The sequence below is a fragment of the Haliotis rufescens genome, unplaced genomic scaffold (genome assembly GCF_023055435.1).
Source record: "Haliotis rufescens isolate VD_foot unplaced genomic scaffold, xgHalRufe1.0.p SCAF_8, whole genome shotgun sequence".
Classification (NCBI taxonomy): Eukaryota; Metazoa; Mollusca; class Gastropoda; order Lepetellida; family Haliotidae; genus Haliotis; species Haliotis rufescens.
Genome location: NW_025964372.1, coordinates 36,298,700 through 36,314,891, shown reverse-complemented (window position 1 = coordinate 36,314,891; position 16,192 = coordinate 36,298,700). Strand labels below are relative to the sequence as shown.

General features: G+C 39.1%; 1 protein-coding gene across 4 annotated transcripts in view; it reads right to left on the bottom strand.

Annotated features, from left to right (window-relative positions):
- LOC124141814 (roquin-1-like) overlaps positions 1–16,192 on the bottom strand; it is a 33,794-nt gene continuing 17,602 nt past the window's right edge. For 2 of the 4 annotated variants that reach the window (XM_046509963.2, XM_046509966.2), the window contains exons 11-18: positions 12,725–12,968; positions 8,977–9,107; positions 8,409–8,518; positions 7,928–8,090; positions 7,314–7,601; positions 6,054–6,212; positions 5,508–5,655; positions 1–4,676 (exon numbers count right to left, since the gene is read on the bottom strand). In XM_046509963.2, the coding sequence (XP_046365919.2) occupies positions 5,530–5,655; positions 6,054–6,212; positions 7,314–7,601; positions 7,928–8,090; positions 8,409–8,518; positions 8,977–9,107; positions 12,725–12,968 (1,221 nt within the window). In that variant the 3' untranslated portion in view covers positions 1–4,676; positions 5,508–5,529. The remainder of the gene's footprint in view (positions 4,677–5,507; positions 5,656–6,053; positions 6,213–7,313; positions 7,602–7,927; positions 8,091–8,408; positions 8,519–8,976; positions 9,108–12,724; positions 12,969–16,192) is intronic. The other 2 variants (XM_046509964.2, XM_046509965.2) reach the window with 2 other exon arrangements.

Sequence of the window (16,192 nt, the reverse complement as noted above, 5' to 3'; positions counted from 1 at the left end):
TTTGGTTGTATCAGTTTTATTGTGGAAAGTAAACTGCAAATATTTAGAGCAATTCTCCATCATATCTGATTACAATCACTCCTTATGAAACAGTTCTCCTGTGCTTTGTTACATCAAGCACAATATAACAGCAAAATTGATTTTCAACCGTGCAAACGTCCCTGAAGAGCCTGCAAGACCTGAGAACATGTTACCTCAACATTTTAACATGATCAAGTCATTCGATAAGCCATAGATGTTGATATAACCATATCGGCAGGAAGTGACGTAAGCTGATGTTACTGATGCCCTGTAATGGTGTCCGATGGTATCCTTGCACATCCCGTTATAATCAAATATCAAGACTGACAAAAAACACGCTATTAAACAATGAATTCACCAATTTCAAAAGGTATTTTAACCCTCGCCTTGTCATACTGAAACTTTCAAATATTCCACTTCATAAGTATCAATGTTCCTTCATAGATACCTCACAAAAAATCCGAATTCATTCCTCCTTATAAAGAAATACAATTCAAACCTCTATTAGCAAAAATCAGACAAAAACAATAGCCAAATATTGGCTTTGGGATCGCTCGTGTGAACATATGAAAGATTGATACTATTATCTGAAATTGAGAAATAACATGTTCAGAACTAGAAAACTCTTAACAGTTTTTCTAATACAAACCACATAATTTCACTGAAAATGTCTTTGGAAAAAGATATGTTCACACAGGGAGCAATGATGTACGACCCATATCAATTTATGGATAATGTGTACTCAGATAATAATCATAAATTGACTAATCTGCAATAGCTGTGCCATGTCAGTTGATTATGGGCAAGATAAAACACTCATTACAAACTATGGACACCTTAAAAAGAAATACACTTAGTGTACAAGATGCTTGAGACAAGCATGGCATATATCTTATATGATAAGAATTCCATCACAATTTCAAGGCTAAATGCATAACCCAATTCAAGCAAAGCAAATCTTAAAGACTGTCAAGACATCACTCACATGGTTCCACAAACGACTGTAAACATTCTATGCCAGTAGTAAAAAAAACATGACTGGCTAGTAGAAAATACCAAATGTAAATTTTTGACCAATTTTCTGTGGAACCAGTGATGTTTTCTGTGGCCCTGTGTGTACCGGGGCCCCATTCCACAGAGCAATCTTTGCGCACGATTCTTTAACATGTACAATAGTCGTACTGCTAAGACCACTTTGTGTAACGGGCTGTTCTTCAGTTGTCAAACCCTGTATATTCTGTTGTCAAAAGAGATTGTAGTTTTCATTCCAAAAGTTAACTTCAGACAAGACTTTCAGACATTTTCTTCTCAGAGGGTGCCACGTTTCCCCTCAATACTCATTAATAGGGAATGTCTTTGTTGAGCCATTTCTTTTCACTTATGATACATCTTGACCGCCTTCTAAGTATTACATAAAACAAATATAATATATTAACACCCTTTGACAAATGAAATACAATCCAAACTGTCAAGTTTAAAACAGCTTGACTTTGATTAAGTCTGATACAAAGGCAATAATGGATATTTTTCCTCATCATAAATCAAGAAATTAAAGGATAACGTAACCAATTAAAACACAAAAAGAAAAGTACAACTTCCTTACCCCTTGATCAAGTTGATCAACACAAATGCAAAGGAAGGTAGCGTTCCTTGTTGACAAGTAGCACAACCAACCTTTATTCACCTGTTTCATCTTGATATGAAGGAATAAACATATAGGGTAAATACCTCCCGAAAACTTGACTTCAAATTGAAACAAAAACAACAGATTTTCAATTAACATCCTAAGTAACCACTATTATGCTTACAATCATATAACTCAAATATGAAAATTTATTATTAACATTTCATGAGGAGTAAAAAGAAAAATGAAATAACAATCAAAACATTGATAAAAAATATCTAATTGTACAGACATTCTAGTTATCGTATTCAACGTAATAAGCACCCACAGCGATATTTGCTAGTGAACAATCCTAATTAGCACCCCTTCCGATTGATCAATGTACACAAGACTTATTTATTCGCGTATAATACACACTCGTGTGTTATATGCACCCTTAATTATGGGCAATTAAATTCTGGAAATATATCTGTCGTACATAAACATTTCAGGCTGTCAGCATAAATCACAAAATTTATCTTTCAACTCTGCTTTTTTCACCAAAATAATATTCTAATAAGAGCACCCTATTTCTAATTTTGAGAGCGCTGGGTGCTTATTACATTGAATACCGTAAGTATAGTGTCAAACCAAGATCAGTTACACCAATCATTACAGATAAGAAGTACATGATCTAAAGAATCTCAGTACTAATCAGCATAACTTAGCAACCATAAGACAATACACACAGTACAATGTACTTTTGACCAGTGTACAAAATGAAAGCATGAAGCACATTTTTAAGGGGTGAATGTATCCTTTACACATACTTAGATAACTTCCAGTTATCTACCGGTACTTTCTGAAGTCACTTGTAAGATGCCACCCATGCCTTATTACCTTACTATAAACTTACTTCCTGTCTTGCAGAACTACAAACCAAGTCATCCAAGGAACATCCAGATTTTCCTATTCATAGAAAGGAGATGGCCTACTGGACTTGTGATTGTGTCTACAGGATATCAATAACTACATACCAGGGCCCATTATTTCATGAAGCGATCACAGAGTGATGATAGTCTATTACCCCGTTCACATGCAGAAGATTTACTCACATAAGCAATTTTGCACATGTGTAACTATACACACATGTGTATATGTAAATTGACTATGTGTTCACATGACAATTAATTAATGTGTGTAAATGAAGTACCGGTACATAGTCATCAGTCTTTTCATGACGTTCAACATGAAAAGGTTGTTTTCCCAAAAAGTCAAATGAGAAGAGCGTTACGTCACAGACATCTTTGCATGAAGCAACATGTGTTTGATTTAATCTTTAGATAAATTTTTACACTCCTTGAAACCCAAAGAAAACTCTGTCCACCCAGCTCTGAATGTCCGCATAAAAGTCGGTACTGCTGTGTACTGAACAACGTCAACTTCAAAATACAAAAGTGCGGCCGATTTGTTTGGTGTTGGCAAATCAACAGATATATTAATTAGATCATCCTCTGGCATTGGCGTAAACCTTCCCATTACAACATATACATCCAGCGCAAATTTGCACTTGTGTAAAGTTAGATTTGCACCTGCTCCAGACATGGAGCAAATTTGCTCCTGGTGTAAATATACATACATGAGTCAACACGTTCACATGACATTAACACACGTGTGAAAATATACACACGTATGTATAGAGGAGCATGTGAACGGGGTAGATGTTAAACAATGAGACTTACAACCATCACAATGCTACAATTGCTTTCTGAAACAAGACCATGCCTATTACTCACATCTAATCTGTGTGGATCATGTAAAGGAGATATCACACAAATCTGTTGATTTCTACTTTCGAAATAAACAGGTTTGAGTGTTTTCTCTGACTTGAACCACATTATGGTTAATGTATAAAATCTCTATAATTCTGTATAATGACCTCTGGTGTCAGTTTTACTGGATTAAAATGGAAGTTCCGAATGGCCAGTGAATTCTAATATCTGTTACTATGGTAACAAAATGTATACACCATATTTTTTATTTTCTGATCATGCTGATATTCCCTGTAAAAAAATGAACAAAGTTTTGTTTGTATACATAATATACATTACAATGTTAGTAGAAATCTGCTTGTCTTACAAGTTTTCATATACCTGGTCAGTAATCTTTTCTTAACACACTTAAGTAGCAATATGTTCAATCCTTGAGCAGAGCAATATAAGGGTGTTGGGTAAAGTACCACCAAGTTATAAATAATGAAAAATATTGTCACATAAAACCTTTATAAGGTAATGGCAAAGCTTAATTCTGACGTAAAGGTGTCATTAGAAGGAAAGCCATCGTGTTAACATACATGAGTTTCATGAATATATGAGAATACATAACTCATATATCTTTTACACAAAAGAATTCATAAAATACTTCATAATTACATAGTAATTACTTGTCATGAAAAAGTACATGCTCTAGAACTATAGATAAATAGTTCACAGCAAAATGTCAAAATAGACCTAATTATCAAATTCATATTTTGAAAAGATTGTTAATATGAGTGTAATACCCCAACAACTAACGATACACATTACAGAGTGATCACAATGTACAAACTGTCAAGTCGGTCGCCCACTGGCTAGAACAGTTGTTAACACATGCCATAATTTATACCCAACACAATAATAAAACAAGTTCCACCGAGCAGCCAATGATCAAGGAGAATAATGAATGTAGTTGGCAGTAAGAGTCATAAACACCCTTCCTAATCATGCCCTAGCAGGAACACACATTATCAATGTGACACATAGAGGGGTAATTTGAACAAAGTCAAACAAATATGACAGGATTTCACACTCCTTGCAGTGTATAGTAAATAATGCCATCACAATAATGTCTGTGCACAGACAGTGAAATGGACTCCACCCCACCCCATCCGGGGCTGACAAGGACAAATGGGGTCCAAGTCTTCCGTCTTCCACTTGTCTGGCAAGCTCTTCTGCTGGGTTGTCACAACCTCCCAAGCCTGAATATATCACATATAAGTTCACGGCTTTCATGTCTGAAACGAAAAGCAGACATATCTTGAGTTAAGCTTGCCTGGTATTCAGTCAACTAGACTTCTGACTACACTACTGTCTTAAATATCATAAAGGCATACCAATATGAGTGAGCAAGTGAATGAAAGGAGATAAAGCAGCAGTCAGCAATATTACCAGGTGACCTGTAATTAACCAGTGGCTCATAGAATAAGCAATGGTCAGGACTACACTGACATGGAATGAAACAGTATGAACTGGATTCATCCCATGAAAATCTTTTAAGCAGCCATATAAACATACCCCAGTGAAGACCAGATCTACTCTTGTGGAGTGCTGACCTACCCTAGTGGAGAGTTGACCTACCCTAGTGGAGAGTTGACCTACCTTAGTGGAGAGTTGACCTACCCTTGTGGAGAGTTGACCTACCCTAGTGGAGCACTGACCCATTCTAATGGAGTTTTGACCTATTCAAGTGGAGAGTCAACCTACCCTAGTGGAGCACTGACCCATTTTAATGTAATGGAATGTTGACCTATTCTAGTGGAGTGTTGACCTACCCTAGCGGAGAGTTGACCTGCACTAGTGGAGAGTTGACCTACCCTAGTGGAGTGTAGGCCTACCCTAGGGGAGAGTTGACCTACCCTGGTGGAGTGTTGGCCTACCCTAGTGGAGAGTTGACCTGCACTAGTGGAGCACTGACCCATTTTAATGGAGTTTTGACCTACCCTAGTGGAGAGTTGACCTACCCTAGTTCAGCACTGACCCATTTTAATGGAGTTTTGACCCATCCTAGTGGAGTTTTGACCTATCCTAGTGGAGTTTTGACCTACCCTAGTGGAGAGTTGACCTACCCTAGTGGAGCGTTGACCTGCACTAGTGGAAGCAAGTTCCCTGGCTGCCAAGGTCCTGCAGCTTCAACAGTTGGGACAGGATTCTCTCCTGCTGCTCAGAACATTTCTGATTGACGCTACAAAATGTAGCAGTCAACTCATGCAGTTTCTGAAAACAAAACATTTTCTTGATAGAGTGACAGTACTCACAAAATATAGTGACAATTATATACATTACCTAGGACTTGGCCCAGACAAGTATATTTACATGCTCAAACACATTACAAATTTCAGAGTCAGAAATGCAACAAAGGCGACTACTATTCTCAAACAGGACAGATCTCTCAGGGAGCGAAAACATACTTCCATGACATGATACCAGTCTTTAGATGACATGGACCTTTCATAAAAAGCCATCAATGAACAGATTTTGAGGCAAGCTTGGACAGTACATGATATCAAGCAGATACTGTCCATCATTTCACACAAAAAGAGGACGAAATGTAAATATTAGAACTGCTACTGTATGCAAATAGCTATAATGTCCTTTTCAATGGACTAACAAACCTTCTGCTCACTGGCTGTGAGGGTGGGGTCTGAGGCCCGTACACTTGGGGAGCCAGCAATTTGATCTCTAGGGGTGGACTGAAAGATGGGTAGCATCAGTTGGCTAAGTTGGGAGGCATCTGTTCCACTTCCATGTGGGTCTGGCTTCTGCCCAGTTTGCTGAAAGAGGAAGAAAGGATTAGGAAACAAGAAACAAACCAAAACAAACCCATTACAGTCAATGACTGACTGACTTGTTAAACGCTGCAGTCAGCAATATTCCAGCTATGGCATCCTGGTTGCAAGACGTGACTAAGTTGGATCAGGTGGCTTGCTTGCTGATTGCTTGTCATGATATCTGAATGGTGTGAACATTTTCACCACAGCTTGTAAACAATCTGGGCCAGGCAAACCTGTGCTTGACAGGGTTAGCAATGGTCAAGCCACAGAGGCTTAATGACACACGTTGAGCCAGAAAGGTCATCCAATCCTCATGAGATCGTTCTTAGATTCTCAGCATAAGAGCGAGTCAGTGTAGAGCTTACGTGTCTTTCAGCAATATCCTCTCCAACTACAGATGAAATCTACATTAACGAGTATCTTTACAAACGGAAAGAATATATAAGCACTTGTCCAAAAGACATCTGTCCCATGTAAAATTTGTCCTCTTAACAAATGAAAATATCTTATTTTTCAAAATTCACTGGGAAAGTGCTGAGAAAATCAGAGCAGAATTAAGGTTACACAATATGAGACGATATCTGTCAGTTGATATCATTCAAATTCCTTACGTATGACTGTAAACATGTTCACAAGTTCTTACTTGTACAGCGCAATCTTAGTTCCTTGGCCAATGTACTAAAAAACTGTTCTGTACATCTCCAACACATACATGGCTGTGAGTTACATGAGCAATCCTAGTGCCCCCATCATGGTAGGGTGGGTGATTTAACTGTACAGCCCAGACTTAGCACCCAGTGACTATTTCCTGTTCAGGCAAATGAAATCTGCCCTACGAGGAAGACACTTCCAGGATGACGAGGACATAAAGGCTGCCACAGAGGCTTGGTTAGAGGGTCAATCTGCATATTTCTATAAAAGTGGTATTAAAATCTTGAAGGACAAATGGAATAAGTGTATTGAGGTGAATGAAGATTATGTTAAAAAATATAAGTGCAAAAGATATTCTGCGACTTGGTCTTATATTAAAGTTGCCAAACGCATTGAACGCCCCTCGTATACCCACCACAAAGGCCCTTAAAATTCAAAGACTACACTTACCATTGATATTTTAATATCTATGGCCTGTAGCTCATATGTCAGACTTTCCTTCTTGGAATTAGCATCGTGGGCACGGTTCTCTAGGCGTGTCACTTCCTGCTGCAGACATCTCTTGGTGCGATGTGCTGGCATCATCTGATGGCCCAGGACACTGCTGGGATGTTCCAATGTCCTGGTCCCCTCTGACGGCTGTTTCCACAGGCTGAACCTGCTGGGGACTGGGGCAGCGACTGGCAGGGGGCACTCCATAGCTGTCACCGCAGTCACAGGGGTCATCCTCTTGATAGTCTGCCATATCATAGTCAAAAATCAACAATGGGGCTCAAACAACTGACACTTTCTATAATACATCTATCATCATTGATAATAGCTCAAAATTTGTTATTAAAATTTGCTTATTCGTAGTAAAATGGATCAGGTACAAGCTATCACCACCTAATGTGCATTCCCCAAAATACTAATTTCAGAGGCAACCCCAAGTGACAGATGTGTATTGAAGTGAAACCAAGGAGCATACATGCATCTGTTGCAAATACAATTTCATAAAGCTGCTTTTTAATAGATTTAGTAATAACTGTTTCCGAGTAGCTGAATTGTTATCATGTCATTCTCACCTCATCAGCTGTGACCTGAACTGGATCTGTGTTCTTGAACTTTGCGCGTGACAATCGTGAGATTGGTCCAAACCTTGATACCAGTGGTGGATCGAACGGAATGAAGGTCTGCTCTTCAATGGAGCTGTAGTCCCCCAACTGAAGCTGACTCCTTGAAACCTCACTGAAACATCCACACCAAGCCAACATATTCAGTTTCGAATAAAATGTATTGTTTTGCAGGGTTCACACTAGGAATTTTCTCACATGGGCCCTTTTTTTTTGACAATTTTAAATGTTCCAGAGGTACGCCCATACAGCACAATGTTAAAAATGTATTTGAAACATTTCACTGGACTGTCGGGTCCAGACTCGATTATTTACAGACCGCTGTCATATTGCTGGAATATTGCTGAATGCAGCATTACACGAATAAACAACATTTGTCAACAACCCATCAATCAATGTATGAGAATATTCCGGACAGAATTCAGTGACCTACCATACTTCATCCACCATTGTGACTCTCTTGGCCGTTTCCTCTTCAAACCAGCTGAACAGGGATTTTGTAGCATCCTCACCATCCCCATCTACCTCCAAGTCCGAGACCTGCTGGTCACAAAACACATGACATAAGGTTCTTGGAATATACAGTGCACCAACCTGCACTAATGGGTCCACTTGCACAAAGCAATCTTAGCACTACGGTGATCATATCACCCATACTTTAACATAGGCTTACGGTAGTCGTACACAACGTTTGATTTGTGCAAGTGGGCCCTTGTGATAAAAAAAAACCCAAGTTGTCCAATATCAAACAGAACTCGTATTAAACAAAATCAAATAAAGGACTGCAATTAATACATGTAAGTCACAGAATTTGTATGAGAGCAAAGAATGATATGAGCATCAATCTACACAACAAAGTTCTGATACACAATCAATCATGTTAAACAGCCTTATCATATTATTGTCAGCTTACAACATGCATGGGTATGAAATCCTCTTCAAGCCGTTTCTTAGTCTAATGAGCGAGTAAATAATGCTTCTTCAGCAGTTTTGGTACTTACTGTCTCATTAGTATACCAGTCAGTCTTCGAGTCTGCCTTTGTCACAGACTTCTCACTACCATCATAGCTGTCCTCGCTCGACCAGGGCACATAGTTGCTGCTCAAACTGTACTGGGGTTCAGTCAGCAAACCTGAAACAAACATGGTCATCACAATATTATACCCCACTTTCGGTATTGTCATTTTTTTATTTTTTTTAAACCAGATGTGTATGACCAATTTCAATCTGGAATTTTATCAAAATTTTAAATTTTACAATAAACCCCACTTTCGGTATTTGTCAGTTTCTTTTGTTAAAACGAGATGTGTACTGACCAATTTCAATCTGGGATATTATCAAAATTGTAAATTTTACAATAAATTGTACATATATAATTATTTATTCTTTCTCTATCCCTATCTGGAAACAATCCTTGAACATGTTTAGAAATACAATGTACCCCAACACATATTAGGCTGTGCTCAAGCTAGCTCCCCCCTAATTGATCACATGACATCCCAAGCTCACTCATTCTTGTTCGAATCATAGAGGCTTTTGTAACTGTACTGCTGGGATGGTTGGGTTGGGTTGGTGTTTATTGTGTGAGATAGGATAAGTATTTATAAATATACAATTAACTGTTAAATTTAAAACATAAAAAAATTAATTTTGGAATGTAAGGTGAGGTGAGGTGAGGTGAAATTAGGTTCAACGTCACGTCCAAGATTATTGCACTTAAATGGAAACTTAAGTGCGTGCGTGCGTGCGTGCGTGCACTAGTCCGGACTACTGCCGATTTTTAGTGCTAGCTTACTGAGATACCATGCCGCAGTTTAACATGCATACCCCACTCAGACACAATATACTACCCGTGAAGATCCGGGGTAGAATAGGTCTTCAGCAAGCTATGCTTGCCGTAACAGGCGACTATGCTTGTTATAAAAGGTGACTAAGGGGATCGGGTGGTCAGGCTCACTGAAGTGGTTGATGCTTGTCATTGTTTCCCAATTGCAATGCTCATGATGTCAATCACTGGATTGTCTGGTCCAGACTTGATTATTTACTGCTGTCATATAGCTGGAATACTGCTGAGTGCGGTGTTAAACAACAAAGAAACAGACACATTATATTGACTCCGAGCCGACCAGTACTTGTTTTATCCCCTAAATGCCAAGCGCCAAACAGGGTAACAACAAATACCATCTGTAAACGTCTTTTGGTATGACGCAGCTGGGGATCGAACCCTTGACCTTCCACTCCCTGGGCAAAGGCTCTACCACTAGACCACGGGGGCGGTCATGGAACGTAAGGTGCTCTCTGTGTGGCTGCACATCTCCAAGCTGTTGTCTCTGTAGGTTCATGAGTTCAACTCATGTCTGCAGTATGTTTCTTAATTTGATATACTACGTGCTGGATACTAGGGCTGGGACGATACACCAACTGATACAATCATGATACCTTACTCACGATCCGATATGTATCTCGATACTTGCATGTGCTCTTATCTGTGGTGCATAAGCCATCTTTTTCATAGACAGGATGGCAAAATATCTGGCTCCCTGTTGATTTACAGTTGGCAGTGTCAAGTATGGCACAACAAATGAAAATATTTATGTTTTCACTATCGACTTGCACTACTGATTAGTGTTTAGTGGAACAGTTATCAAATCAAACATTTAAGGTCAGAATTGACATTTTTTCCTTAGTGTGTGACTGATCGAGAGAAGTAAAAAATCGCAATCTACTGGTGCATCGGTGTATCGTCCCACCACTACTGGATACTATCAAGAAATAGGTAGAGAGATGACCAGGACTGCTGGTACAGCTGAAACTTGAAATGGTCTTCACAACCCAGGTTAGAAGAGATCGAGCCCATTATTGCTAGAAAATGTTTATGCATGTGGGCTGTCACTCCTCTGTGAGTCTCTTCTAAGGTACAAGCGTGAGCTACAATCAAAGCTCTCGATCGTCTATGATGGACATAAGAGATGAATGATGTCTTCAGATTGAGGGTGTGAATATTTCCATCCAATTCTTGAGCTGTGGCTATTGAGTCAATGAGTATCGCAATCTTGAAGGTTAAGATTAGGATTCGGTTGTTAATTCTTCTAAATAGTGAGAAGGACGTATTCAAGTCCTTCAAGAAATCAAAGATGGCGGACTTAGGCGGTAGGGTGAGCGTATCCAAATTGCGACTGGACATTAAGAAACAAGTTCTATGGCTCTCATCCGAATGTCCCCGCTGAAATGCCAGCTTGTCTGCAATCCACATAAGTGTCTGCTTGATCGACCACATCGTAAAATGTCTGAGTGGGAGATGGAAGAATCTCTCGTCTCCGGTCCCAGTGGAAGTTGACCTAAGTTCTCTTCCAGTTTTATGTGGTTGTAGAGTAAAAGTGGGTTCAATGCTCTGAGGTTTGGCTCTAAGTGACGGAGATGGAATCGTAGCAGGGCAGTTCTGTGGTGGGAGCGTTTTATCCTTGTTCGACTGTTGCTCATCAAGCACTGCAGGCATAGCGTCAACCAAGGCTTGAAAGTCCACTTGGGAAGGACCATACGACTGAGTTATCCAATGAACTTCTGTAAAGGCATACACTCTGATCCTCCAAACTGGCCCGATCATCAAGGTGAACTGTGATCTCTAGTACGATCTGCATGCTCGTGACTGCGCCTGTCTTCGCTGTTGGATGATTCTACAGATGAGCGTCGGCACTCTTGTGATCTTTGTGATGATGTCTCTGATTCCTTAGTATTTCTTAAATCTAATGTTTCGTTGTCTGGTAAGGAGAGCGCTGGATAGGTGGTTGGTTTGCTGACAGTTGTCAACTTGGGAGACAGGGAACGAACTGCTTTCAGTGTAACTTCTTGGCTTTCTTCTCACCAGAAGGTCAACAAAAGAGGATTCAGATCTTCTGTCATTGTCCCATCTACTGCATTTGCTCAAATATGTCTTGATTCAGCCTGAGAGATCTTAATATTTATTACATTTCTTGTTGTCAGAGCAACGTCCCTGACCATCACAACATCTCAGATGAGGATCATGCATTGTCTTGCAATTATCACAAAAATTGTGTTTCTGTGACTTCCATGATGCAAGGACTGAATTCACAGATTAAAAAAACAAAACAAAATATATTCTCTTCAAAGTGAAAAACAAACCTTCCCACACAAAGGCAATTTGAAAGAGAATGAGTAAGCTGGAACGTCGTGATCAATTAGGCGGGAAGCTAGCAAGAGCACAGCCTATTGTGGGTTATGGTAGCCATGGAGATGGCTGGGATGTGTTGGGGTGTGTTATTTTAAGCTGGAAACATGTTCAAGGATTGTTTCTACATAGGAAATGAGAAAGAAAGGGAAATGCGCACTGTGAGATAGGATAAGTCTTAAAAAAGCTAAATAACTTGTCCCCAAAAACGCATGAAAAAAATACTCATGCTTCAAACTGTTGAAAAAAAGAAGAAACTTTCTGACACGATAAATTCATGGCTGCATGAGGCTTTTTTAAAAAAAGCTCAGTTTTAATTAATACAATATCTTGTTTGTCAGCTGTAGATCCGAAAATATCTAGTCTCCATACAAGATCTCAAACACCCACCCAAATGGTTGGACCCTAAGGGTTTGTAGTTGGGTAATGTGGTTATTTTTTTTAAATCTGGGTTTCTGGAAGATGAGGTGAAGTTGTGATAAAGATGTGATGAAGATGTCAGGGTTGCATGCAACTTGAACCAGTCAAGTTCTCACAACAAATCATTTCTGTTTTATCCTAACCTGAGTTGGCCAATGAGAACATAGTTCTGGCCGCGACGTAGGTGTCCGCCACAGACTTGACCAGATCCGACGATGAGATTCGAGGCAGGTCCTCAATGAATTTCTGCTTCTTCAAAACTGGGCTGGCTGAGGTCTGTTGATTACCCGATGATTGCACTTTGCCAGGAGCACATGGTTTATTCGGATGTAGCTGTGCAATGATGTTGTTCCTGCGTCTGTGGAGATCAGTCAGTGACTGCATACCCTGGTAGAAGAAGAAAGCACACAGAGTTCTGAAAAAACCTTCCTCAAGTTTTGGGAGCTGAAACAAGATCTTGCCTTGTGATATATCCCTAACTCCAGGCAGCTTGAAAGGGTGGGACTGAGAACCAAAACAGACTATAGTTGCCACAACATGGTGTTTTTGGGACTCACAATAACGTTTTGAAGTTCACTCAACAACATATGTGTTGATGCAATGAACGGAACAACCCAGGTATATGATACAGAACTTTCAGAGACGCCAAGCCTGACAACTCTGCTTCCCAAAAACACCATGAGCAACCGACTACAGGCTGTTTTCTATGGGAGTGAATACATTTTCGTGGAGTAAAGAGTGTTACCAAATTGGGAGGGCTTAGATATGTTTCATTTTTCTTCTTAAAAGTTATCACTTTTATCACATTTTAACATTTTTTCGCAAACAGAGCGCCAACATTCCAAGCCATCTTCCTTCATCCATCAAAAAGATGGTACTATATTCACATTTACCAAACATTGATTTTGGACATATGATTTATCATACACATATTAACAAATAAAATTATAAAAAGCTTGCTAAAAAGCAAGAATATATGTTAATGAAATCCTTTTAAAAAGTCACTCAAGAGGCACAAGGGAAGAGCAGAATTTAATGGCAATTTCAAATAAAAGCAAAGCCAAACAATCAAAAGGTTTAATTAGTTGTCAGGGAAGCAGGACGCATCAAGCATAGAGTGGAAACCCGTCGCTTGATGATTCCACTTTCCAGGACTACGGTGTACTGATACCCACTAAACTACATCAATGTACTTGAGTACACTCATTTAGGATGTTTTAGGCATGCATCATCATGTTGAATATTTACTGTGATAGGATAGAAACTGCTTGAAGAAAATACCTCACGTTCAGGCATTAACCATTGACCTGACAGGATGGTCATTTCACTTGCTGTCACCCGGCCGCATTCGCTGGATAATAATTCGCTGACCAATCATCCTTGACACTGAAAGAGTTCTAGATACGACCGCTCATCGGCCACTGCTACCCCTGTGTTCAGGCAACCAGAGACTGCCATTTTGCTCTGAGAAACATTGCAGCATAGAAGATGTTTCAAGATCCTTTACTTCAGAATTGTAGGGTCATGGACAGACTACAATTTGTAGTTGTACAATTTAACTTGGCTGTGGATTCATGGATTGTAGAGGACATCATAATTACAGTTTTCATTACCTCCCTTTACTTAAATACTCATAAAATACATACACTTAAAAAGTTTTTTAATAAAGTTTCAAAATTGTTGATTGGACTTTGATCAAATTTTTAAATTTTAAATTCATTCTGAATGTGAACAAACTTCTCTTATCAGCAATGTTCTCTGTGCTAACTTTGATGGACATCATATTTTCACTCAGAAAGCCAATAATGAAGAGATCTTTTTCTTCCCAACAAAAAACATGGAATTCTTAGTAAATGTTGCAATTACAATGAGCAGTAAATATTGTTGTGAAACAAATCACAAATCGTTTTCTCAAAAATGAACAAAGCTAAAATAGATTTAGGCTCAAATAAATCATTCCTAACTTTCCAGGTACATCGACATTCATAAAAATATGTAATCTTACATGTCCACACATGAAGTCTTGCACACAGGCACACACACGAGCACACAAAAACTCATTCACCATTTGAGAAAAGGAAGAGAGCAGGAAAATGTAGGATATGATTTATTTAGGCTTAAAAAAATCAAAAGACCTTTTATCCTTTTTTTCAATTCCAAGTTTTTGGTTGGGGCATCATCATGTGATACAGGAGCAAACAATTTATCCTAAATGGGGACCTGAACACGAAGGCAACAGGGAGCAGTCTGTTAGTGACACTGTCATACATCCTATCCTGCTATAAAACGTTCTCATTTCGGCTGCTCATAATACCTCACAATTAACAATATTTGCCAGATCAACAGTTGTTGGATGATGTAAAGATGCATGTACTTCTCATCTCAACGTTTGAGACTAGCTGATTGACCACATACTCCTAAACATTTGAGTTAGCAAAACCCGCCCATGACCACCAACCTGAGACGCTACCTGCTTGCTAATGACAACTAGCAAAACTAACCACAGGTAGTAACTATGGTTTATGTTTTCGCACATTGGGTTGTACGCATCAGGAAGGTCATTCCAGACAGGCATTACTACCAATACTCACGATTTGTCAGGATACTGGAACACTATGAGGTTTGAAAAGGGCATGGAGACAGCATGACTCACATTCATACATTCCCTATTCTGATCCTCTTGCTGTCTAAATACAATAACATACGATCCTTGGTCGTCAATCTGCTTATTGCATATTCTTTCCTTTCCTTGATAATTACAATTGTTTTCCTGTTTTTCATTTCGCTGTAAAGGTTCGTTTACACATGCCATATTTCACATCTGCATCATGACATAAACACCTGTGTTGTTTGTCATCTGTCCACTATTGGAAATTGTTAAGCATGATATACTGTGTGTAATGTACTCTGACAGAGTGGTATTATCTGAGAAGCAGGTTTTCAATAAGGTCCAATCCCTGTGTACATGCATGTAGTAGGTCTTGTAGGATGATGGAATCACCGGTAGATTGGGAGAAACCATGTGTACAGCCAATTGCGGATTCCGGCTTATAGTTCACGATACAATACACATAGTAATCTTAATCCCTGTATGTAAAGCAATGCCTAGCAGAACAAGAAATACAATTTAAATTGAAATCATAATGTCTAGTGATGTAATATTTCAAATTTGCATTCCAAGTGCTTTATCACCTGTTCGTTTACCTGAATTCGCAGAAGGGATGTGAGGCCTTTTTTTTCGTGTATAAATAATACTCAAATGTTGGTTCCAAAATACTGAATCACCTAGAGGGGGTGTGGATTATACACGAGTGTGCACTATAAGATGAAAGATGTCCATTCATGATATAATTCTTCGGGCTAGTAGGCTTTGCGGGCTAGTCGACTTTGAAGGTTATATTCTGTAGTAGTAAGCTAGTAGAAATGCTTTTTCAAAGTAGGTTAGAGTGCTTGTCGCAGGGCATCTGAAAAACTGTTCACACTCCCAAATGATCAGCTTAACATGTTTTCTGCTGACTACAACTGTGCTACGTAGACATGTCGACATTTACAGTTCAACTGCTTCGTATCTTGCCTCATGAAGTCAAGATTCTTGTTGTGGTCCTTATGCG